The sequence below is a fragment of the Bactrocera latifrons genome, unplaced genomic scaffold (assembly GCF_001853355.1).
Source record: "Bactrocera latifrons isolate USDA-ARS-PBARC rearing strain unplaced genomic scaffold, ASM185335v1 scaffold_86, whole genome shotgun sequence".
In the NCBI taxonomy this organism is placed as follows: Eukaryota; Metazoa; Arthropoda; class Insecta; order Diptera; family Tephritidae; genus Bactrocera; species Bactrocera latifrons.
In genome coordinates this window covers 448,592-473,950 of record NW_017537556.1, presented here as the reverse complement: position 1 = coordinate 473,950, position 25,359 = coordinate 448,592, and the positions used below count along the sequence as shown (strand labels likewise).

The 25,359-nt window shown below is 37.5% G+C and overlaps 5 protein-coding genes and 1 pseudogene across 5 annotated transcripts; 5 read left to right on the top strand and 1 right to left on the bottom strand.

Annotated features, from left to right (window-relative positions):
* Positions 1-993: 993 nt before the first annotated feature.
* LOC108977244 (3-oxoacyl-[acyl-carrier-protein] reductase FabG-like) lies at positions 994-1,866 on the top strand. The gene has a single exon (XM_018946848.1). The coding sequence runs from the start codon at positions 1,043-1,045 to the stop codon at positions 1,808-1,810; it is 768 nt and encodes a 255-aa protein (XP_018802393.1). The 5' UTR covers positions 994-1,042; the 3' UTR covers positions 1,811-1,866.
* A 3,382-nt stretch (positions 1,867-5,248) lies between these two features.
* LOC108977243 (3-oxoacyl-[acyl-carrier-protein] reductase FabG-like) lies at positions 5,249-6,086 on the top strand. The gene has a single exon (XM_018946847.1). The coding sequence runs from the start codon at positions 5,266-5,268 to the stop codon at positions 6,031-6,033; it is 768 nt and encodes a 255-aa protein (XP_018802392.1). The 5' UTR covers positions 5,249-5,265; the 3' UTR covers positions 6,034-6,086.
* Positions 6,087-8,874: 2,788 nt separating this feature from the next.
* On the top strand, positions 8,875-9,857 carry LOC108977242 (uncharacterized oxidoreductase TM_0325-like). The gene has a single exon (XM_018946846.1). It carries the CDS (start codon positions 9,019-9,021, stop codon positions 9,784-9,786), a length of 768 nt encoding a protein of 255 aa, XP_018802391.1. The 5' UTR covers positions 8,875-9,018; the 3' UTR covers positions 9,787-9,857.
* Positions 9,858-10,844: 987 nt separating this feature from the next.
* LOC108977246 (uncharacterized oxidoreductase TM_0325-like) lies at positions 10,845-11,708 on the top strand. The gene has a single exon (XM_018946850.1). The coding sequence runs from the start codon at positions 10,868-10,870 to the stop codon at positions 11,633-11,635; it is 768 nt and encodes a 255-aa protein (XP_018802395.1). The 5' UTR covers positions 10,845-10,867; the 3' UTR covers positions 11,636-11,708.
* A 2,498-nt stretch (positions 11,709-14,206) lies between these two features.
* On the top strand, positions 14,207-15,177 carry LOC108977228 (annotated as a pseudogene).
* Positions 15,178-20,948: 5,771 nt separating this feature from the next.
* On the bottom strand, positions 20,949-25,185 carry LOC108977227 (leucine-rich repeat extensin-like protein 3). Its single transcript, XM_018946825.1, has 3 exons — positions 25,165-25,185; positions 21,227-21,700; positions 20,949-21,158 (listed from the first exon to the last, which is right to left on the bottom strand). The coding sequence occupies exons 1-3, from the start codon at positions 25,183-25,185 to the stop codon at positions 20,949-20,951; spliced, it is 705 nt and encodes a 234-aa protein (XP_018802370.1).
* Positions 25,186-25,359: the final 174 nt, after the last annotated feature.

Below are 25,359 nucleotides of genomic sequence, written 5' to 3'. Positions count from 1 at the left end.
AATCTCTTGGGTAAAATTTAATGTCTCTTTCGTTTTTAGTTAATGATTTATCAAACTTTTAGTAGTTTGTAACAGTACCGTGATATGGAGAGTAAGCGGTGTTATGTTCCCATTTCATCGATTTTCAGAATTTCGTTTGTAATATTTTTTAGACGCCCTAGTTGGTTGCCAAAATTCAATGAAATCGATACTTAAATTACGCCATAATCCATAAAAAATCCATATAAATTATATTTTAAAGAAATTAAGTGGATATGCTCTTGTGGACACAATATCGTTAATCGCTGTATACTATATGTATATCAGTCTGCACCGATAACCTTGGTCTAGCTGAAACCAATTTAACAGGCCGTTCCATACGTATGTTCCGCTACTCAATTCTGCTGCTAACATTTTTATTTTTTTATATTTTTTTTTTGCTTTAGTGGCGCTAACAGCATTGCAAGAATGCATATTCTCCAGTGAGAGTTGAATTTTAACATTTTTGTAATATTTTCATTACATTTTATATCGTTGGATCAAACAAAATTTTCATTTACGCCCTCAACTACTAATGAGAGAGAGTCATACAAATGCGAATCTGTGGCTAATAGCCTAACTCATTCCTGGCGAATAAAAAGTATAAATGGAACGCGCAAACTGTCAAATCCTTTAATGAGTAACTACAAAAGGCAAAGCGTTCATCAGTTGATTTTAATTAGCCACATAGGTAGTTAGAGAAGAAATTAAATTTTTAATTTCACAATTTATTAAAAAAAATATATTGGAACGTGATCTTCTGCACTAAGGCCTAGCCAAGATGTAAGTATACTCCACAAGAAACAGTGCAACTGACCAAAAAGTAGATATGTGAGGCAATTTATACACGCGCTCCACATTTATCTTATCAATCAGCCGCAAATAATTTGGAAATATAATATACCTATATACCTATATTTGTGGTGAAATAGCAAGCCAAAATGTCTGCTTTGAGTAAATATAAATAGCTGTAAAAAAAATAGTGGTTCAGTTGTTTCAACGCAGTGAGTTTGGATAGATCGCCATGAGTTTAGCTGGTAAAGTTGTTATTGTAACCGGAGCAAGTTCCGGCATTGGTGCCATCACAGCTGAGGAATTCGCCAAGCAAGGTTCCAAAGTGGTGATCACAGGACGAAACGAAGCTAACTTGAAAGCTACGGAAGCTGCCTGTAAAGCAGCCAACAGCAAAGTCGAACTACTACTCATCACCGCTGATGTCACAGTTGATGCGGAACGCATTATAAACTCGACAATTGACAAGTTTGGTCAGTTAGATGTGTTGGTGAATAATGCCGGTTATGGTGAAGGAGGTTCAATTTTGGATATTAATGTCGATCAATATGATAAAATTTTTGATACCAATGTGCGCGCAGTCTTCCTGCTCACTAAATATGCCGCACCACATCTGATTAAGACACAAGGTAATATCGTGAATGTCTCCAGCGTAGCAGGATTGCGTTCATTCAGTGATCTCTCGGTATATTGCACTTCCAAAGCGGCATTGGATCAATTCACCAGATGTATCGCCTTGGATTTGGCGCCGAAAAATGTGCGTGTGAATGCCGTAAATCCTGGATTGATTGTGACAAAATTCTATCAGGGTTTTGGGATATCGGAAGCAGATTATGCTAAATATTTGGAGCACTCGAAGTCTACGCATGCACTGGGTCGCGTCGGCCAACCGAAGGAAGTGGCCGATGTCATTATTTTCCTTGCGAGTGACAGTTCAAGCTTCATAACGGGCGCAACTCTGCCGATCGATGGTGGCAAACACGCCATGTGCCCGCGTTAATATTTTTTACAAATGTAATTTAGTATAATTAAACGCATTCATAATATATATATATATGTATATACATATGTATGTTAATAAAAATATGCTTTAAAATAATTATCTGGCTTTGTTTCCTTTGAGGAATGAATGATGTTAACAATAATTTCTAAAATATATATATTTTGATTACTAATAGCACTTGGGACACTATACCAATAAGCTAATATGTCTAATACCATACAGTTATGATAATACTCTTGGCGTAGGCTTTATTTTTGCCACATATTGATTGATATGAAAGATTACGGAAACAAAAACTGATCGCTCACAATCTGATACAAAATAGAAACAATTATTTCTATGCTTATTCATAGGTATTTAAATCTCTATATAATACTCATATATGCACATATTTACATTTGTTCAAACCAAGCGGTGAAATTATCAGCGCATACGCTTTAATATTGTTCTCTATCTCTGAGAGCAATTTAGCTTTAGGCGGGAAACTGAGCATAGCGATACATTCAAACTGTATATATTGTGATGTAGATACAATGCGATCTTAAAAGAAGTCAACAGAATTCTAAATTATAAAATGATTATTTATTAAATGCCCTAAAATATTAATGAATCGTCCAGTCCCATCATTTTTATAATCTCATTACAACCAAAATCATCATTCAGCATATGACTCTGTTAAATTTCGCCATATTCTGTTTTAATTGATTTATTGATTGTATTGACCGCTTTATCTCAGGTTATAAGTGTCCAAATGTTTTCAATCGGGTTCTCATCAATCCAATGAAGCACAATGTTGTTTTGCGTCGTTCCCAAACCACATATCTGATTGATATCGTTGTCACCAAATCCTTGTTTTGTGAAGCATCCCCTAACGGTTATTTGTATCACTTAAAAATATTCGTGTTAGATATACATAATACAAGGTGCATTCCAAAGTAAACAGGACTTAAAAAAAACAGAACAAATGGTGTTTTTTGGCAAAACCAATTAATTTTGTTCAACATAGTCTCCTTCTGCTTCAATACAGCTTTTTGCGCGATCCAAAAGCATATGGAAAGAGTGTTTTAGCTCGTTGGCAGGTATGGCCGCCAGTATACCGGTTCATGCCTTTTGAAGGTGAACACGGGGAGTGGTTAATAGTTAAAATGTGATTTTTGGTCAAATAATCGGTCACAATGATGTCTTTCGAATGTTGGAATATTCGGTCAAATTGCGATAAATCATGTTTTGAAGATGTTCCATGCCATTTCCATGAATTTTAGTGAAGATTTCGGCTGATTTTTGCTGAATTCACGCACAGTTTGGATGGAATTTCCGGTGATCACGGATTTTGATTGGCCCACATGTCGATCGTTATTTATGTCTTCACTACAACTAGGGATAGGCAATCATCGCTATAAACTTGTTTCATCAATTGAAACGTTTCGGTAAAAGTTTTACCAATTTTAAACAAAATTTAATGTTGGCTCATTTTCGCACCGATAATACATATTGATACTTAAAACACAATAACTTCACGGCCAATCGAAATGTCATGAAATTCTCACTGGACAATCGATAAAAGTAGCAATCAACTTATAGGTGGCGCTACAAGGAGCGTTAGATTCAAAAAATCCTGTTTACTTTGGAACGCACCTCAGGTTAATAACTTTAAGAAATTAGCTGAATAAATTTTGTAGAGTTAGGTTAGGTTAAGAGGTCGATCCTAGCCGCGATCTAACTTGGACATCTTAGAATGCCAGTCCGTGGAGTAACCTAAATTTTGCAAGTTATACATATTTTCCTCTCCGTCTAACAGCTTAACGCTTTCCGAGCGAAGAAAACATATAAATCGAGAGCGTAAACTATCAAATCATTTTATGAGTAGGCACGTAAATCACTGGCGTAGCTCTTAACATATAGCAAACACGAACGGATCAAAAATGACTCATGGACTGGGTGTCGGAATCTATTACGCGGAGCAAAGTCCTAGGCAACACTTCAAAGTGACGGAGTACCGCAGTACCTTCCAAACAGTAGTATTTGCATTTAAGGTAGCAACGCACGAAACGACATAAAACAGATAAATATATGCATATAGATCGATAGTCAAGCGTACATAGAAGCAGGGAAGTTGTTATAAAGCGGATGGGCGTTCCGAGAAACGAATTAGCTGATGATATTTTGGACTTTTACACTTTGTTTTTATGTGTGGAAGCTCTCATTATCGTGGTGAAGAGAGTTTCGTCTTATGTGATTTGATTTCTTCATTTCTTGAAAGACAACTAGTAAGCAAATTATTATGTATCACTCAGAATTTACCGGTGGTATGGTTCTGGCGACACATTCAGTTTTTCTAAAAAACAGGCAACAAATTGCTTGGAAATGCTTCGTGTGAGATCACGTTTTTTTGTATTCGGCCCATTTTGTAACACCCATATCACCGACTACTTTTTACTTTCGAGCTTATTGGTATAAATTCACCTGTCACTGTGTCATAGATATGTTTCGAAGCACCCTTATCGTAGTGATCATTTCTCTGGATACGAGTCTTTTTTTTAATGCATTTCACAAATTGTATAAGATCCAACGAGAAAATAATTAGTTGTCTAAATTACACGACAGGTTGCATGAAACACGCGCAGCGTCAATGTTTTCGGAACAACAGCTAATTTTGAACGATCGTCCAGAAATTCGTATTGGAGTGATCTACGACCGTGATTGGATTCATCATACCATCAATAAACAGTGGTCTTTGATGGAGTTTTATCGCCAACAATTGAATTAAGTTCAGCGATGCACTGCGTTAATCGATGTCGAAAGTTGTCAAAATATTCGGTATCAAAGTATTCTGTCAGTGCTAATTGGGTTTCTTATGACCCAAGTGACAAAACTTTTTTTTAAGTGTGATTGTTCATCCCTTTTGAGTTATGTGTTAGATCCGCGTTAATTCCTTTAACGTATTGGAGTTTTGTGACTTGCTAGTATGTTATCCAATATTTGAATTTACATTTCATATAACTGGTCTATGACATTATATAGCTGTATTAGGTGTAATTCTGCAGTTTTATGGAAATTGTGTGGGAGTCTAGTTAAGTGAGAGTCTAGGCATAAACTATTGACGGTCCAAATAAACCATCCACATTGAGCCGAAAATAAAATTATCGATATTATCAATGGTCCCACCGATTGTTATGAAGCTCTACTTAGCAAATGGGGAACTTATAAGTAATCGGGATTTTCCTTATCAGGGCCTGGCCAAGATATGAATATAAACTTCAAAATAGTGCAACTGAACGAAAAGTTTATATTTATGGCATTTTTATGAACTCGCTCAATATTTATCTTATCACTGCGCCAAAATTAATTGAATTATTAGTGGTGAAATAGCAAGCCAACATGTTGGTATATAAATAACCGATTTAGACATAGCCCTCCAGTTGTTACAACGCAGTGAGTTTGAATAGATTGCAATGAGTTTAGCTGGTAAAGTTGTTGTTGTAACCGGAGCGAGTTCTGGCATTGGGGCCGCCACAGCTAAGGCCTTTGCCCAGCACGGTTGCAAAGTGGTGATCACAGGACGAAATGAAGCTAATCTGAAGTCTACTGAGGCGGCTTGCGAAGCAGCCAACAGCAAAGTGGAACTACTACTCATCCCCGCTGATGTAACGACAGACGCCGAGAAGATTATCAAAACAACTATTGACAAGTTTGGACAGTTGGACGTGTTGGTGAATAATGCCGGTATAGGTGAATCGGGTGCAATCCTGGACATTGAAGTCGACCAATTTGATCGTGTTATGAATACAAATTTGCGTTCGGTCTTCTTGTTGACTAAATATGCCGCACCACATCTCGTGAAGACCCAGGGTAATATTGTGAACGTCTCCAGTGTGGCCGGATTGCGCTCATTCCCTGGTCTTTCGGTCTATGGTACGTCCAAAGCGGCACTGGAGCAATTCACCAGATGTATCGCCTTGGATTTGGCACCGAAGAATGTGCGTGTCAACGCTGTCAGTCCCGGCGTCATTGTTACAAATATTCTTACACGTTTAGGCATGTCGGCGGAAGACTATGCTAAATTTTTGGAGCATTCGAAGTCCACACATGCGCTGGGTCGCGTCGGCGATGTTAAGGAGGTTGCTGATATCATTATTTTTCTAGCTAGTGACAGTTCGAGCTTTATAACGGGCGCAACTCTGCCGATCGATGGTGGCAGACATGCCATGTGCCCGCGTTAATATTCCTTAGAATAGATAGATATATAAAAATAAATAAAAAATATGATTTAAAATAATGTCTTTTGATTTGCTACGGAAAATTATCAAGTTAAATTTTTGTTAACGAATTTCTAAAACTCCGATTGTATTTTACGCGCTATTAGCAGCTGAGAAATTTTCTCTCACAATCTCATACAAAATAAAAGCAATTCTATGTTAAAATGCATCTGTTAAAACTTAGCGGAGAAATTTTCAACGAATATGCCTTGTCAATGGCTTTTCTGAGAGCCACCTAGTTTTGGAAAGAAAACTGAGCGTAGCAACGCTCAGAAAATGTAAATATTGTGTTGCTGATATGGTACAAAGCGAAATTGTATAGGTCATGAAATGAAAAGTCTTATGCAGCAGTGTGATTAAATTTGCGTACTCTCGCAAGATATTGCTTCAGTGTTTATATTTTGGTTAATCTAACGGTAGTTTGTAGAACTTAAAACTAATGGAGATATAGATATATAATTATTTATGTATATATCAGTAATCAGCATGGCGAGACAAGTTGAGTTCCGTTCTATCTGTTCGTCCGTCTGTACTTTCATGCAAAGTAAGAATGTAGATATGAATGTGCTTGACATACCATCTTGACATACCATCTTGACGTACCAAAAAAGTAGGTATTGTAGAAGATAGTTAAAAGTATTGTAGATTAACCGAAACCAGATCACTGCCACGCCCACAAAATACCGTTAACTTATAACCTTGCATAACTAAGCCGAAATTAAGTTAAATAAAAATAACTTTAACTTCTACTGCACCGAATTTATGGTACTCATCACAAATAAAAAAAGTTTTCGTTACAAAAACTAAATTTTGATAGGACAGTTTTTACCATATATGCAGCTATATGTTATAGTAATTTCACATATCACATGAAACAAAAAAGTCTCGTAGGAACTGGTGTCAAAATTTGACAATTGACGTGACCACCTTAGTTGAATTCATATATCCCAGAAATTACTCGACCAATTTATTCCAAATTTGCTACGTAACAATATTATTCTGAGATTTTTTTATAAACTGTCCTAAAAGTGGGTGAAGCTCACCAGATACAGCCACTACTACTTTTTACATATCATCATATATTCTTTAAATCTTTCAGTTTATAGCGTATAAATTGAAATTAACCATTACGTAAATAGTGCCTTTAAAGTATGCCCTCTCAGGTTTATAATTTATCGATAAGTTTTCAAGTCCCCAAATATCGAATATTCGGCGAAAAGTGTTTTTGTCAGACTTTATAGCGTGTTTACCAGCCAATGTGCGAACTATGTCGGGTAGTCGAAAAAGTCTTTTCGTATTTTGTCAATTGACATCGTTGCAGTCGTATATATCCAGTGCTACCAATCACATTGTGTCATATCAAACAGTGTTGGAAAGGGGAGATTTTAAGCTTCTTTTGACCAAAAAATTAAATTCGGAGAAGTTGAAAAAAAGTTACAGCTCTTCAAAAATTAAATTGAAAATGATGAAGAAATGCGCTATATTTTGAAATTTTTGTATAAAAAAAGGGAAGAATGCCACGCAAGCCACCAATGGAATTTAAAATTTTGTTTACGGAGACGATGTTGTAACAGTTCGCTCGCTTTCGTTCTGGAAATTTCGACGTGAAAGATGTACCTACTTTTTATCGACCTATCGCTGAAAAAGTCGGAGAAATGATGGAAAAGATTGACCAGGCCCGTCACATAAGCAGGCATAACAGCGCCAAAGAACTTAACATTCATCGTCAAACAGTTTTGAACCATTTWAAAAAGGCTGGCTATAAAAAGAAGCTCGATTTATGAGGACCACATGGATTGTATCTGAAAAATTTAATGGACCGAATTAACATCTGCGATTCTTTGTTGATACGAAATGAAATCAAACAATTTCTGAAGCCTCTTGACGCCTCGAAAGATTATACTGAGTGTTTGATGAAATTGGAAAGGAATCATCCACTATGAACAGCTCCAGCCTGGTCGAACGATTGATTCTACATTTTACTGTCAATAACTGATGAGATTGAAAAAAGTAATCGAAAATAACGACCAGAACTGATCAAAAGAAAGTACCCAATCCATTACCAGAACTGATCAAAAGAAAGTACCCAATCCATTCAACTGTCAAAGTCGGGTAGGTAAATTGCTCTCTCATTTCCAATGACAGGACAGTTGGACATCCCTTTAAGAGTTTATATAGTTGTCAGTTCAAAGTAAATGTTCATTTAGTTCCAATGACATGACAGTTATACATATTCTTATATCTGTCTAAGAATAGTAGCCTAACCTTTCTGGGCGATTGAGAAAATAAACCGAAAGTGTAAAATTTGTTTAGTGCGCAGCTGCTGGTGGATAAACGTTCATCAGTCGATTTAAATTAACCATTATTTAAATAGTTATAGACATGAGTTATCAGAGACAATATTAAAGATATATCTTTCTCTTCACAATACATTAGAATAATATATTATGCTTCGGTCCTCAAGTGCTCCCCATCATATGAATATTAATTTCCAAGTAGTGCACTCATTCTTTACTATTTCTTAAGAACATAAATAAACGAAAAAGCTAATAAGAGATCATCTCTCTTTGCAAACATTTCTCTCTTCGAGATAGAACGCTAAAAAAATAAAATATCTTCTCTGTGAGTATATGATAGTGTATGTTCATGACTTTGAGAGACGTCAATACCTCACTCTATACCCATGCAAGTTCTTTGCGAATTCTCCAGTTTACATCAAATACTCGTCGAATTTTAGACATCGTATAAATATATTGTAATATTTTTATAATATTCATTTATGGAAAACTATGTCAAGTGCTACTGACTTAAAACACTCTCTATCTTATCAATGCAAAAGAGTATGGGATTATTAGTGGTGAAATAGCAAACCACTTTGTGTGTATTTAAATAGCCGTGTTAAACATAGCAATGCAGTTGTTACAACGCAGTGAGCTTGAATAGATCGCAATGAGTTTAGCTGGTAAAGTTGTTATTGTAACCGGAGCGAGTTCTGGCATCGGTGCCGCCGCAGCTAAGGCCTTTGCCCAGCACGGCTCCAAAGTGGTGATCACAGGACGAAATGTAGAGAACTTAAAAGCTACCGAAGCTGCCTGTAAAGCTGCCAACAGCAAAGTGGAACTACTACTCATCGCCGCCGATGTTACGACAGACGCTGAAAAGATTATTAAGAAAACAATTGACAAGTTCGGACAGTTGRAYGTGTTGGTGAATAAYGCCGGYTTTGGTGAAAYGGRTTCAATCYTGGATATTGACGTCGAGCAATTTGATCGTGTGATGAATACAAATGTGCGTTCGGTCTTCCTGCTCACCAAATATGCCGCACCTCATCTCGTGAAGACCCAAGGCAATATCGTGAATGTCTCCAGTGTCGCAGGTTTACGTTCATTCCCTGATGCTTCGGTCTATTGCACCTCCAAAGCAGCACTGGATCAATTCACCAGATGTATTGCCTTAGATTTGGCGCCGAAAAATGTGCGTGTGAATGCCGTAAATCCCGGTGTTATCATAACAGAATTTCATAAGCGGTTAGGGATGTCGGAAGCAGATTATGTTAAATATTTGGAGCACTCGAAGTCTACGCATGCACTGGGTCGCGTCGGCGAACCGAAGGAAGTGGCTGATGCCATTATTTTCCTTGCTAGTGACAGTTCGAGCTTTATTACGGGCGCAACTCTGCCGATCGATGGTGGCAAACACGCCTTGTGCCCACGTTAATAATTATTAATTTCTCAAGATATATGTACATATATGTCGATATGTCAAAATAAAGAATTTGCTCTAAACAAAACAAGAACAAAAAAATTCTAAAAAGCTTTTTGTATTTTGCGCAGTTTTGCAATTGAGATCATTCCGATAAGCTTGCATATCTAATAGAGATATGAAACACTCTATGCGTGGGCTAAAAATATGATTACTCAAACAAGAATCGCTCGTTCTCAGTATGAAAATAGAGAATAGATGCATACTCAAATCTATCGGCGAAATTACACTGCTCAACAAATCTGAAGTAAAAATTTTCGGCTGATGTGCTAAGAAATCTGAAGCGTTTTTAAGCTGATTACGAATTTTATTCGAATTTTATTTTAGTAAATGGTGATGGTTTAACCCCTACACTCCTTGACTGCGTCACAAAGAAACCTAGGTGTTAGGAGATTTTTACTCTTATTTTGATTTTCTTCAAAACCAAAAATTTGCAAGAACCAGCCTCTTACTCTTCGAGATAGAACGCTAAAAAAATAAAATATCTTCTCTGTGAATATATGATATTATATGTTCATGACTTTGAGAGACGTCAATACCTCACTCTATACCCATGCAAGTTCTTTGCGAATTCTCCAGTTTACATTAAACCACTTTCGAATTTTATATTATACACAGTGTTATCAATGCATACGCTTTGGCATCGTTCGCTGTCTCTGAGAGCCATTTAACTTCTAGCTGTGAATAGAAAAGTGAGCGCAGCGATGCGTTCCAGCTGTAAATACCATACTGTTGTGATAGATAGAATGCAGAAATGTGCAAGTCATAAAATGCAAGGTCACTGCGGTTATACATACTTACGCACTAGTGTAAGTAATTTTTTTTTTTTTTTCCTTTTCAAACATTGCAATTAACATGCTTAATAAACACTCACGTCAAGCGCCCCCTCTCAATACTATCTATTCATATATGTAATAATCCAATTTGATATTGAGTTATTAGTGGAGGGAGCGTCATTTTTGCTGGCGAAATAATAAACTACAATCTACTATATTTAACTTAGTTAATTTAGTGCCGTGAATGCGAATAGTTCGTCATGAGTTTAGTCGGCAAAGTTGTAATTGTAACCGGAGCAAGTTCAGGCATCGGTGCCGCCGCCGCAGAAGCCTTTGCCAAACAAGGTTCCAGAATGGTGCTCGTAGGACGAAATGAAGCGAATTTGAAGGCTTCCGTAGCTGCCTGTAAATCAGTCAACAGCAAAGCTGAACTTCTACCGCTTATCGCCGATGTCACAGTGGATGCGGAACGAATTATAAACTCGACTATTGAGCTATTCGGACAATTGGATGTGTTGGTCAATAACGCAGGCATTTTCGAGGTTGGCAATATCTTGGATATTGATGTGGATCAGTTTGATCGTGTCATGAATACAAACTTGCGTGCGGTCTTCCTGCTAACTAAATATGCCGCACCACACTTGATTAAGAGTCAAGGTAATATCGTGAATGTCTCCAGCGTTACCGGACTGCGTTCATTTCCGGGTGTTTCCACCTATTGCTCCTCAAAGGCAGCACTGGATCAATTTACCAGATGTATTGCCTTGGATTTGGCGTCGAAAAATGTGCGTGTGAATGCCGTAAATCCCGGTGTGATTGTGACCGATATTCATAGACGTCGTGGCTTATCGCCAGAGGGTGTCAAGGAATATTTGGAACGTTGTAAGGAGACACATGCACTTGGACGTGTCGGAGAACCAAACGAAGTAGCCGATGCTATTATATTCTTAGCTAGTAGCAACGCCAGCTTTATAACGGGCGCAACGCTGCCCATCGACGGTGGCAAGCATGCAATGTGCCCGCGTTAATTAGTTATTGAAAATTCTTATCTACTTATATGTATGTAGTGTATACCAGTAAATAAAAAATATAAATATTAAATCGCAGTGTTTTCATAGATTTTCTGATTTACTTTTTTGCCGAACCTACTTGATCTAATTTTTTTTATTATCAACCCACAAGAGTTGGAATTTTGTTAAGCATCTCAAGTATTTAACCAGTAAGATCATGAACTGTTTCTAAGGTCTATAAGGTAGTTCGAAATACCGACATAAATAATTGGGGTCTATGAAATAACTCCCACGAAATACTGTATATATAATATAAAAACACCAAAAATTGCTATTTCGAAAGTGGGAGTTATTTCGTTTTTAAAAGTAGTACTTATTTCGTTACGCGTTTTTATTTTAAGTGGGACTTATTTCATTTTGAGTGGGAATAAATTCGTTTTGTAAAGTGGGAGTTATTTCATAGTTTCCCTGATTCAAAAATATTTGGTTACTGGTTCCATTATTAAGGCATTCTCCGGAAAAGCTTTGAGAGCGCAGAAGCATGCTGCTTGGATCCCCTCTGCCGTCTTAAAATGATTACCTTTCATCGGCCTTTCAGTTCGTTAGCTAGGACCGCCCTATACCGAATCCAGTCGGTGCGCGCACGCTCCGAAGTACAATCGCGCCTAATGAAAACAGTCCCTATTACTTTGCGAACAAACCCTGTAAGATTTCAAACTCACCACCATACGAAAAAGGCAATTACATGCCATGTTGTCCTCATTCCGACTGAATTTCAATACTCCTGCGATTAATATTATCGAGACATTAAAACTTAATACTCAATTTTATCAGCGTAATTGACCAATTCCTTAGCTGATAGTTCGCTTAGACCGCTTGTACGGTACTTTTTGAAGCCAGATAAAAACTTGTGTAGTTGGAGTTGTAGCTATCGATAAAGCACCTTGAACATATCACAATTCTATTTATCACCAAATATTTCACAAGAGAGCATGAGAGTAAGTTTTACACTCGATTTGGCAAAGGCGGGACATTTGATAAGGAAATGTTGAGATGATCTGACATCCTGTAAATTTTGCAAACATACCGCAAGAATCCCGAACTCTTACAACTATTGAAAGGTGAACTTTGTTGATGGCAAAGAGCTGAGTAGACCTCTTACGATTCACGCTGGGTCAGAAGTACCTTGCGACTGCACTCTTACTGAGCTGACCTGAAGCATAACCAACCAGTATTTAACCGCAAGAAGCCAATAGAGCTTCTGTCCATTACCATTCCGCAGCTAGTGAGATTGAGACTTGGTCTTTATATCCTTCACTTATTTATTATATTAACAAAAACAAAATATGGTTTATCTATAGGTATGTACGCGACTTCTACGCTATTAGTCGAGAGGTAGAGGTAAGATAACCACAAACGGTGAATAAATCGGTCGGTGCATGAGAAATCTAACAAAAAAAATTCAAGTATCCACTTGTTTATAAATACAAAATTGCAAAAAAAAAATTATCAACTCTGATGGATCTAAGAAATCTACAATTTGAAGTGAGCTTAGTCGACAATATTTTTATGTATGTATTGTCAGGAGCGGGTTCATCGCGAGCAGTGAACTCGGATGACTGTCAATTGGAGTTCGGATATTCGTGAATAATAGGATGTTCCGCTGTTATCTTCAGAGTGTCTGCTACTCATTTGATTTCAATTTAAAAATTATTTTGTGGACTTTTTTTATGATTTTCATCGGTAACAGGACTTCTATTAGCTTCGTCGTCTTCAGTGCTGATTTCGCTTCGCTCATACTTAGCAAACCACATTTCAACGGTTGATTTCCCTGATGCATAGTCAAAGTTATGTTGATCAATCCAAACCGTGGTTTCAAAAGCATTTTTCACTCAAAAATGCGATATTTTAGCAACGCAAATTCCTTTCGATCCATTTTTTCACAATAACAAAACTTACTTCACTCAAAATGATATAATTCACAACTAATGAACCAACAGCTGTCAACTTTATATACGCGCTCTACATATCGGGCCGGGACTTTTCAATTGAGCTGTTATGTACCTGTAGAATAATACTCGTATCTTATGTGATTGCTCTCTGTCTGAGGGCTAGTTAACTTATAAATATTATTCCCTCTTATCCTTATCTAATCACATTCCATACATAACTGATGAATGAACAATAAGGGCTGAAACTCTCTGGAGCAGTGGGCTAGGTCCAACTCTTTTTATCTGACACAAATCAGATATCCTAGCAAGCAAAAATATGTTAACAACCAGCTCAGCTGTAAGAAGTCGCGATAAATACTTTCTACTCATAAAAGCTGGTAACATACAGGGTTTGTCCGGAATGTGATAGGACTGAGCCGATTTGAAAAAATGCATTTAACCAATCTTCACAACTCTTTAAAAACTTTCCACATAAGCTCCTTCTGCTTCGATGCAGCGCTGACAGCTCCAAGCATTGCAGGCGTCACGGAAGGCGTTCTCCGGAATAGCCTTAAAATACTTAGTCGACGGTCTGAGTTAAAAACTTTGCGCATACGAGTCAAATTACCGGTGTTTGAAGAAGTCGCAGGAAAAAGGAATGGCGCCACCATCGCGTACCTCTGCTCTAACGAATGCAGCAGCTCGTTAGTTAGCTGCTTTTAACCACAAAATTTAGCTAATCCAATTTTAAATAGTTCTACACTTTTATTCTGTATTGCTGGGCTTCACATAAGCACTTTCGTAAATTAAAAACTTTGCAAAAAACAAATATTTACAAAATCCAAGTGATTAGATGTGAAGGTGTAAACTACCCTCGGAGTTTAGCGGGCAAAGTTGTAATTGTCACAGGAGCAAGTTCGGGCATCGGTGCTACGACGGCAGAGGCTTTTGCCAAAGAAGGTTCCAAAGTGGTGCTTGTAGGACGGAATAAAGCGAATTTGAAGGCTGCCGAAGCTGCCTGTAATGCAGCGAATAGTGAAGCCGAACTTTTATTAATCACTGCTGATGTCACAATAGATGAGGAACGCATTATAAACTCCACAATTGAAAGATTCGAACAATTAGATGTGCTGGTCAATAACGCGGGTATTTTCGAAGTTGGCAATCTCTTGGATATGGATGTTGCTCAATTTGATCGTATTTTCAATACAAATGTGCGTTCCGTCTTTCTTTTAACTAAATTTGCTGTACCACACTTAATCGAGACCCAGGGTAATATTGTGAATGTATCTAGCATCGCAGGTTTGCGTTCACTTTCGAATAAATTGGTTTATTGCACTTCCAAAGCAGCTGTGGATCAATTCACCAGCTGTTGCGCCTTGGATTTAGCACCGAAAAATGTGCGTGTAAATTCTGTTAATCCTGGTGTGATTGAGACCGATATTCATAAACGTCTTGGTTTCGCCGAAAGAACTTGACGACTTTTTTGAGCGTTCTATGAAAAAACATCCACTTGGTCGTGTTGGGCAATCAAATGAGGTTGCCGTTGCTATAATTTTCTTTGCCTCTGACAGATCTAGTTTTATAACGGGAGCAACTCTGCCCATCGACGGTGGTTTGCATTGTTGATTGAAATCTCTATTTTTTTTTTTTTTTATAACAGTTACTTCTATTCATATACCTACGAAATCGATTTTTTAATATTAAAGAGCCAAAATGAAGGTATTTTTTTTTTTTTTTTGTTTTAAATGGTATTTATCGTCATATTTAGGCGTCAATGGAGAGAGCGCAGGAAGATATTGAAATTCAATGAAGAAATTCTTCATTCATTTAATTTTAATTTATAAATTATTTTCTGAGCTTTTTTGATGTTTTCGTCAATAACAAGTCTTTCACTGCCTTCATTCTTCTCAGCGCTAACTTCGATTCGTTCAAACTTGGCAAACCACATTTCAACGGTTTATTTTCCTGGTGCAGAGTTCAAGTAATGTTGATCAATCAAACCCGTGGTTTCAATGAAAAAGCTGCTTCACTCAAAATTATATTGGGTAGTCGAAAAAGTCTTTTCGTATTTTGTCATTAGATGTCGTTGCAGTCGTATATCCCCAATGCTACCACAATGCATTGATCATACCGTATATTGTTGGAATGATGAGATCTTAAGCATCATCTAACCAAAAAAATCAAATTCGGGAAAGTTGAAAAGAAGTTACAGCTGTTCAAAAATCAGTGAAAATAATTAAGAAGTTCGCTATATTTTGAAATTTTTGTATAAAAGAGGGAAGAATGTCACGGAAGCCACCAATGAATCTGTGAAGTTTACGGAGACGATGCTGTATCAGTTCGTGTAACACAACAATGATTCACTCGCTTATGTTCTGGAAATTTCGATGTGAAAGATGAACCTTGCTCTCGTCGATCTATCGTGGAAAAAGTGGAAGAAATTATGGAAAAGATTGACCAGGATCGTCACTTAAGCAGGCATAACAGCGCTAAGGAACTTAACATTCATCGTCAAACGGTTATGAATCATTTGAAAAAAGGTGACTATAAAAAGATACTCGATGTTTGGGTATCACATGAATAGCATCTGCGATTCTTTGCTGAAGCGAAATGGTATCGAACAATTTCTGAAGCGAATGGTAACAGAAGACGAAAAGTGGATTAAAAACGACAATAAAGTGCAAAAAAATCATGATCCAAGCGTGGTGAAGCTCCACAAATGGTCGCAAAGCCAGGATTGACGCCTCGAAAGGTTCTGCTAAGTGTTTGGTGGGATTGGAAAGGAATAATACACTAAGAGCTGCTCCAGCCTGGACGAAGGATTGATTCTACATTTTACTATCAACAACGGATGAGATTGAAGCAAGCAATCTAAGAAAAACGGATTAAAGTGGTCAACAGTTTCGTTTTCTTTCCGGACAACGCTAAACCACACACATCTTTGATGACTCGGAAAAAACTAAGAAAGCTTGGGTGAGAAGTTCTGATATATTCTCCATGTAGCCCAGACATTGCGCCATCGGCCTATCATTAGTTTCGGTCTATGTAGAACTCCCTTAATTTGAGTAAAGTTGGCTTCAAGAGAAGACTGTGAAAATTAGATGTAGCAGTTTTTCGCCGAGAAGCCAGAAAAGTTTTACACCGATGGAATAATGTCTCTAGCGGAAAAATGGCAAAAAGTCAGCCACTTTAAATTAAAAGCATTAAAGTTTATTATAAATATAAGAAAAATAAATTGTAGTTTGATTAGAAATACGAAAAGTCTTTTTCGACTACCCTATATAATTCACAACTAATGATCCGACAGCTATCAATTTTATTACGCCTTCTATGTATCAGGCCGGGCACTTGTCAATTGACCTGTTATGTACCTGTAAAATAATCATCGCATACTTACGTGATTGCTCTCTATTCCTGAAAGCTATTTAACTTCTGGTTATTGTTATCAATTTAGTTACACCAGTAGCTTCTTTCTCATAATTATCTAATCACACTGCATGCTTAATGACAATGATGAAAGGACAATAAGGGCTCTTTATATCTGATGCAAATCAGATATCCCAACCAGCAAAATTATATTAAAAACCACCTCAGCTGTAAGATGTCTCGATAAATACATCCCACTCTTAAAAGCTAGTTATATACTCACCCTAAAGCCCTAAAGTAAATATTAGGAGATCCGCCAGTCTACTAAAGAGCAACATATTACTAACTGAACTTAACCACAACTTTTAGCTATTCTAATTTTAAATAGTTTTACACTTTTGTTCTGTATTGCTGGGCTCTACATAAGCACTGTCATAAATTAAAAACTGTGCAAAAAATAAATATTTACAAAATCCAAGTGATTAGATGTGAAGGTATAAACTACCCTCTGTAAGTATTAGCATTACCCACAGTAGTGCAGTTCGTTCAACGCCGCGAGATATCACACAATCTTGGTCGCCAATCGACCGGTTCGAAACCGTAAATTCCACTGGTTGATGAGACTTCCACATTTCTATCAATTGTCACCGAGAACACGAGCTTCAATTTCAGGTATCAAATAGTCGTTAATCATGGCGCGATAACGATCGTCATTGACGGTTACATTCGCACCGACATCATTTTGGAAGAAATATAGACCGATGATTCCACCTGCTCACAAACCACACCAAACCATGGTATTTTCTGGATGAAATGGCAGCTCTTGAATCTCTTTGGTTTGTTTTTGTACCGAATGCAGCAATTATGATTGTTTACATACCCATTGAACCAGAAATGGGCCGAATCGCTGAACAAAAATTGGCTCGAAAACGTCCGATCTTCTTGAAACATTTCAAGAATCTATATAGCGAAGCTATATCGCTTGAGTACGTCGATCAGCTTCAGTTCTTCCACAAGATGTTCAGCTCCGGCTACTATGTTCTCTTCAATGCATATTAGACGTGGTTTATGCGGTCGAATATTATCCAAAACCAAATTTGAAACCCAGAAATTTGTGATCGTCTTGCGAATAGTACGCTTTTTATAGGTTTGCCAAATGGTTAAGAAATTGATACACCATCTGATCAAATTTGACTCGGACTAATCCATTTGATTTACGAACTCAAACCGAGAGGTTGATCAAGCAATTTTTACCATTGAAAAAACAAGTTGAGGAGTTTGCTTTAAATTTTGTGTTTCCAATGGAATGGACAGCTACAGATTGTTCATACTATTGCAAAACTTTTTTCCGTGGTTTACTTTTTCACGACCACAACTATTTGAATGACACAAAGCAATCAATGAAGGTCGTGAAGTCTACGAAAATTTGCTTCATGCAAGTCGTCCTCTGTTAGCAGCAATAACATCGATAAAGTTAAAGAAATAGTGCTGTCAGATAGATGTCAATGTTTCTCATTTTCTCTTATGGAACGACTCAACTCATTTTGGGTATGAAGGTCCCAAAGGAAATGCTGAACAACGTTGCTGAGGCCCCTGCATTCATCAAACGCATCATTAGTGGTGACGAGATGTGAGATTATGAATACAACTTCGAAACTTTTTAACTATCTAACTACTGGAGCTGCAAAAATGAGCCAAAACTGAAAAAACCAAAACTCGCTGAAGGCACTGGAGACCGTCCCCAGCCGAAGTTTAAAACAAGTGTATGGAAAACTGGAATTAGCATTGGCATGCTTGTAGTCACTCATAACAATTCATACCATTTTCAAGGCGATAATAAAGATTTGTATAAACATACGTGAAATTGGTTTGGTCAGTCCGATTCAAATTTGATCACATGATATTAAAATTTTAAAAACCTGTAAAAATTTTTGTTAAATGTTGCCATGATAATTGCAGTTAAATCTATCGAATATTCACTTTCGCTCAGAAATTCCGAGCGGGGTACTTTACATATGCACATCCATAAATATGTTTCTACGTGTGGGTATATTCCGTACACACTCGTTAATATAATCACTGAGAGCTTCACTCTCAAATAGCCATAATTAATGTGTAATTAATTGTTTATTTTTCTACAAAACCATGCATAGCTACGCTGTATATACATATATTATGATTATGCTGTAAGTCTGTCGGCATAAATATAACTTTTTGTTCGATTGAAACCACACGTGAAGTCTTATACAAATGTTATACGCGGAAGATTATAGGCTCACGCAATTTGTATGAAATCAAAGCGTGTAAATATTCCCAGAAATATTTTAAAACTAAAACGAGCTGATAATAAGTACTTATAATGAGTAGACGGAAGCTAGCATAAGCTTCTACCGATACCATCTGCTTTTTACATCAAATTATATCTTACAATGCTCAAAAAACATATCTACTATATTTCATTGAAATACCGCACTCATATTGTGACAAAAAAGTACCCGAAAATTGGAAGTAACCTCTCAAATAATTAATTATTCATCAATATTTATTCAGCCGCCTTCAAAGTAGTCCCCACCAGATATTATGCCAATGATTTATCTAGTCCTCAAAACACTTTTCTAAGCACTTTTTGGGATGTCCTTCAGATCCTTCAGCGTTTTTTTTTTTATCTCTTCAATCGACTGAAAACGGGTTCCACAGACTGGCAATTTCAGTTTGGAGAACAAGTAAGAATCACACGGAGCCAAATCTGGTGAACGCGGTGTTTAATCGATGTTATTCATTGCATTAAAACCTGTGCAATCCCTGTCAAGCTAATAAAACCATGGCTCTTCGGCAGTTGTAATACTTTCCATGAATTTGGGATCAGAATTTGCGTGATCAACCATGTCCAATAAGCACTGTTTATGGCTTTCTTTTTGAAAATAATTCAATTTAGTCGGAATATTCATACACCCGCCAGCTTAACGAAGGAGGTATATGCGAATCGCTTACGACGTGCAAAGGAGACGTGCTCGGATCTGTGGGCACAACTAAAGAAGTAGCCCATACCATTGCCGCTTTGGCCAGTAATGAAACGTCGTTTACCATCCTTGGCCACAGTGCCCGTCGATGCTGGCAAGCAAGCGATGTGTCCACGTTAAGTATAGAATAATAAACAAATGATAATCTAAATACTAGTAGTCGAACTTGTATACAGTTTTTGTGCAATAAATATGTAAGAGAATGATTTGAAGGTCTATTACTTAGATTCTATGCATATCCTTGAAAACAGTGTTCATAATAGCCGAGAGATTAGTAAGAGCATTTGTATCGTTTCTGATACCAGCAAGCTGATCAAAAGATCTGCCTTAGAAAATTTCTTAAAGTAGCGGTTATTGAATCTTTCCATCGATAGAATAATGGGCTGTGTGAGATATACGACGATATTGATATACTATAGTTCAGCTAATTAAGAGACAGCGGCTCTGCTGAATAGGTCATGTCGTCCAAATGGATGAAAACGCCCCACCTTTGAGATTTTTCGATGCAGAACACGCTGGGGAAAGCAAAGGAAGGGGAAGACCTCCACTCCGTTGGAAAGCATACACATTGAATGAGAAATTACTGGAAATGTACCATCAACGAACAAGAAAAATCAGTATGGTTCAAGTCTAAAAGTTCAAGACGAGTGAAGAGCTGAACTCAGATGTTGGGAAACACATTCTGAGTTCCAACAACTTCGGCACTCAACCCTCGACTAGAAAATTGTACCACTGGTTTTCAAAGAGCTTGGATCACAAGTACTAATAATTTCTGGCACGACAGCTTGTCTAACTCCGTAGTTAATTCACGAGGAAATTATTCCGGTGGCGAAAAAAGTATAGAATAATATCTGGGTTCATCGGGATTTGGGTGATTGATTTCATTTAAAAATATATTTATGAAATAAATATACTTGTCTAACTTACGATCTAAAATAAAATCTTTACATACAAACATATATATTAAAATATTCTTAACAGAAAATGTCAACCGACTTTATTTCCCACCACCTACTCATTTATGGGAATCACTGTAGGTTGCCAAGGTGCTTCGGTAGAAGCTGTTGTTGCCGCTCGGAAAATAGGATTTTCGTMTGTTATTTCCGGAATATTGTGCATACACGAGCTCTCCGTTCGATTTCTAACAGTTTGAGCATCAGCCGGTATCGGTTTCAGCATCGTTACAGGGCCATAACGTGGAAAAGTTGGAGATAAAGGAGACTGAAAGGAAATAAAAATAGAAGAAAAAGAAAATTTTGATTATGAACTATTTTTTCCCGCACACTTACTCTCTCAGGCACCGGGTATGGCACTGGTCTAGCAATGGGTACCGGCAATACGGGCGGATAGAATTTTCGCGCGATGAATGCGTGAATAATCGAAGCAATACTCAGTGCGGCGGCTGTCTTAGCCGGCACAATAATCGGCGCTGGCGGTGGACCCACTGGTGCGGCAGGCGCTACAATAGGCGGAGGAAATGGCAGTGGCAGCGGCGGAGGTGGCGGTGCGAAAATTGGATTGTGATAAGGATAGGAAGGATAGCCGTGCAGGAAGGGATAGGCACGCGGCGCAGCATATGGCGGCGGAGCATAAGGACTATAGGGCAAAGCAAATGGTGGTTGTGCGAACGGTGAACCCAAACCGAAAGGTGCAAATGGTACTGGTCCAAAGGGCGCGGGTAGGTAGGGACCATTAGAGTCTAGTCCGTAAATGCTACGCTTACGACGTTTAACCGCACACAACACATCATGGCAGAGCAATAACTAAAAATTAAACAGTATTAGGGGGTGTATAAGATAAAGTCCACGGTATGAATAAATTATCCGCACCACACTTATTGAGAATTGGAAAATATTGCGCCTGCTTAACAGCATTTTACAACCTCGATTCACGTTTAATGTCTTTCGATTTACAATTAAGCTGAGCAACTAAATTGTAGACTTAGTTTGTGACCACTTTATACACTTTCTTCCGTCGAAGAAAGATATTTTTTTTTACAAGTTAAGATAGTTGATGAAAATTGCAAGTTAGTATGATTTGGCTGACCGTCTGGCAGACAGTTACTTTTATTCATATATGTGCGTATGTATGTAAGATTGTTTTTTATTTAAATGGCTAATTAATTATTGAAAACAAATGGCAAATGTGTCTATGTGTCTTTGCAGTGAGTTGCAGTTTTTATTCAGTTTCTACTTGTAATATTATTGGATATTATATCAATGATGTTTAAAATTAATAATGAAGTAAGTGAAGTTTATAAATCGAACTTCTTCTGAAGATGTCACTGTCATTTACTAACATTAATATTAGGTTGTCAAAAAAGTCTTGCGGTATTTTGTTCATAAAGTTTTTTTTTTGTTTTGTGACTCGTGCCCAGCTCTTGACCGATGCTACGGCTGCTACTATGCCGGTCTCTTTCAACCAATTCAGCGATTTTATCGCAATTTTCGACGGCAGGCCTTCCGGAGCGTGGCGCATCTTCGATCACCTCTACACCAGAACGAAAACGTTGAAACCATCGTTGTGCGGTGGAAATGGAAACTGTATCGGGTCCATAAACTGCACAAATTCTATTGGCGGCTTGAGATGCTTTTTTGCCTTTATCGTAGTAGTACTGTAAAATATGTCGTATTTTCTCTTTATTTTGCTCCATGTTTGCGATGCTATAACTCACGAACGACTTAAAAGAAACGTCAATCAATCAAACACGTGTTAGCCCGTGAAATGAGCTTTCCAAAAAGGTATAGCATGACCTGATGCGATGAATAAAACTAGAACTACGCGCTAACTAAGCGGTTAGACTAGTCTAGACCACACAAAAAATGCTAACTTAGTCAACTTAAAAGTTCAATTGAAAAGTTCCCGGCCCAACACAACACACTTTTTTTTTTKTTTTTTTGTCGGCAAAATTCGTTAATTTTTATTCAACATAGTTCCTTTCAAGTGCGATACACTGATTATAATGACCCTCCAACTTTTCGATACCACTTTTGTAGCCCGATTTGTCTTTTGCTTCAAAAGAGGCCTCAGCTTCGGCAATCAGCTCTTCATTCAATGAAAATTTCTGCCTAACGTGCATTCTTTTGAAATCTAAGCGCAGAAGATAGTCGCTGTGGGTCAGATCTGGAGAATATGGTGTATGCGGAAGCAATACGAAGGTCAATTCATGGATTTTTGCCATCGTTTTCACCGTCTTTTCGTTAACCGCTATCCTTTTTCAAGATAATCCATAAAAATTGCTCAACGCGTATGCCAAAATACAGACACCATACATAACCTTGCCAGCCGACTGTTGCATTTTTTTTTCCACGCTTTAGAGCGGGTTCATCATGTGATTGTCGATTGGACTTCAGAGTGAAACGACGGAGCCATGTCTCATCCATTGTCACATAACCACGCAAATACCCGGTTTATTATGCTTCAGCATATCCAAACACTGCCACAAATCATCAAATTGTCGCTGTTTTTAGCCAAAAGTGAGCTAACGTGACAACCACTTTGTACAGAGCTTTCTCATTCAGTTGATATCTTCAGAGTGTCTGCTATCTCGAACAGCTTAACCTTATGATTATCTACAATTATTTTGTGGACTTTTTTTTTTTTTGATGTTTTCGTCGTTAACAAACACTTTTGGGCGTCCACTGTGTTCAACGTCTTTGGTGCTCATTTCTTCTCGAAAAAAAACAAAGGCGTTACGATCGACTAACTCTCTTTTACCGATTAAATAGTATTTGTTCCTCTTCTTAATAAAATTCACAATATATCGGAGAGTATATACTGCTATGAGCAAAAAATAATAAGACTTTGTTCATAATTTTAAAATTCTTAATTAATTTTTGATGATTGATTGAAATTTATATCGTCCTCCTCAAAGTAATCCTTCTTGGTCCCAGTATGCTTGTGCCCAACGTTTTTTCTGTCTGTTTGGCAGCTGTTTGTCTACTCTGTTAATGGCGGCAATATCGAAAATGTTAAAGAAAAAGTGCTTGAAAAACGTCGTCTTGGCATTAGAGAGATATTAAATGATCTCAACATCTTTTGTAGATCGATTAAACACATTTTAATTACTGTTTTGAGTGTGAAGCCTATAAGCCGTACCAAACGACCTGAACCTCCCCCAAACACCACGTGGAGTCTAGATCGCAAAAAAGATTCTAGAAAACACCACATTCATCAAATGCATTATTACTGATGGCAAGACATGGATTTTTGAATGACGCTCAAAAAATGAACTGAAACCACAATATTCTATCAACAATCAAGGTAATGCTCATCGTGTTCTTTGATTCTATTATTCTTTTCAAATGATCAAACGGTCAATATGGAATATCACTTGTCCCTTTTTAGACGACTACGTAAAGCAATCGTCCGCTTTTGGTCAAACACGAAACGAGAGTCAGCGCTTCTCCACTCTATTCGCCAGTTCTGACTCCCTGGAACTGTTCTCTGTTCGATTTCTGTTTTCAAAACTCACTTCAGGAACACAACTTGAGTTCGTTGAAGCCATTAAGCATAAAGGCCATTCCATATGATAAGTTATCAAGTAATCAGATGATAGAAGCTACAACTACATCGAAAAAGTTGGCACCGCGTCCTCTTGGAACGACAACTAAGAAATATTTAAAAATAAAAATTTTGAACCGTTATACCAACATCGTGAATACACCCATTATCACACAGAAGCCACAGACTTTATAGCTTTCTTAAGTTCATTTGATTTGACTAAAGTGTTGCGTTTCAGCGTTAAAATGACGCAAATAAATAGATTACTTTGTGCAATATATGGGTTCCCTGCGAGAAAATGAAATCTTATTATGACATTCCTAAGAAAAATTGTATTGAGCTTGTCCTAACCGATAAATGGTGGCTCTCTCCACATTTAAGTTTCCGCCGAGCTATGACGGAAATGCTTTCGAAAGTCTGATTGCCAAGTTTTGACGGTCAATAAATAAAATGAATTTATTTCAGAACACAGGAATGAATCTAGAACTACACATCTTAATACTTTCCATTTAACCAGTTCGATGTGTCCTCCCTATACCATCAATTCCGACATTGTTCGAATCCTTAGAAACATCGAAAGCTTAAACGGGAAAAATTTGATTAGAACTACACACCAATATCACATTCTCAAGCATTCCGTTCCTAACCTTACACAATTTAACACATTTGATATTGAGCTGACATTGTTAATACTGAAAACCCAAATTCCTACGTGGCTTTTTACCTGCGTACGTACTTCATTCATTTTCTAACAAATCATAGGAACAAGCAAATCATCACTATTAAACATTTATAACGACAGCGTTCTGTTTTCAACACGTATCTCCAACTTGATTAGCCTCTCAAAGATGCACGCGCATCAGGCCTCCCGAGTGAGTTGAATGTCCACGGGCTCTATGAATGCCATTATCTGTCTATA

Coding starts and splice junctions, on each gene's coding strand:
- LOC108977243 (XM_018946847.1), top strand. CDS start 5,266: ATGAGTTTAGCTGGTAAAGTTGTTGTTGTAACCGGAGCGAGTTCTGGC.
- LOC108977244 (XM_018946848.1), top strand. CDS start 1,043: ATGAGTTTAGCTGGTAAAGTTGTTATTGTAACCGGAGCAAGTTCCGGC.
- LOC108977246 (XM_018946850.1), top strand. CDS start 10,868: ATGAGTTTAGTCGGCAAAGTTGTAATTGTAACCGGAGCAAGTTCAGGC.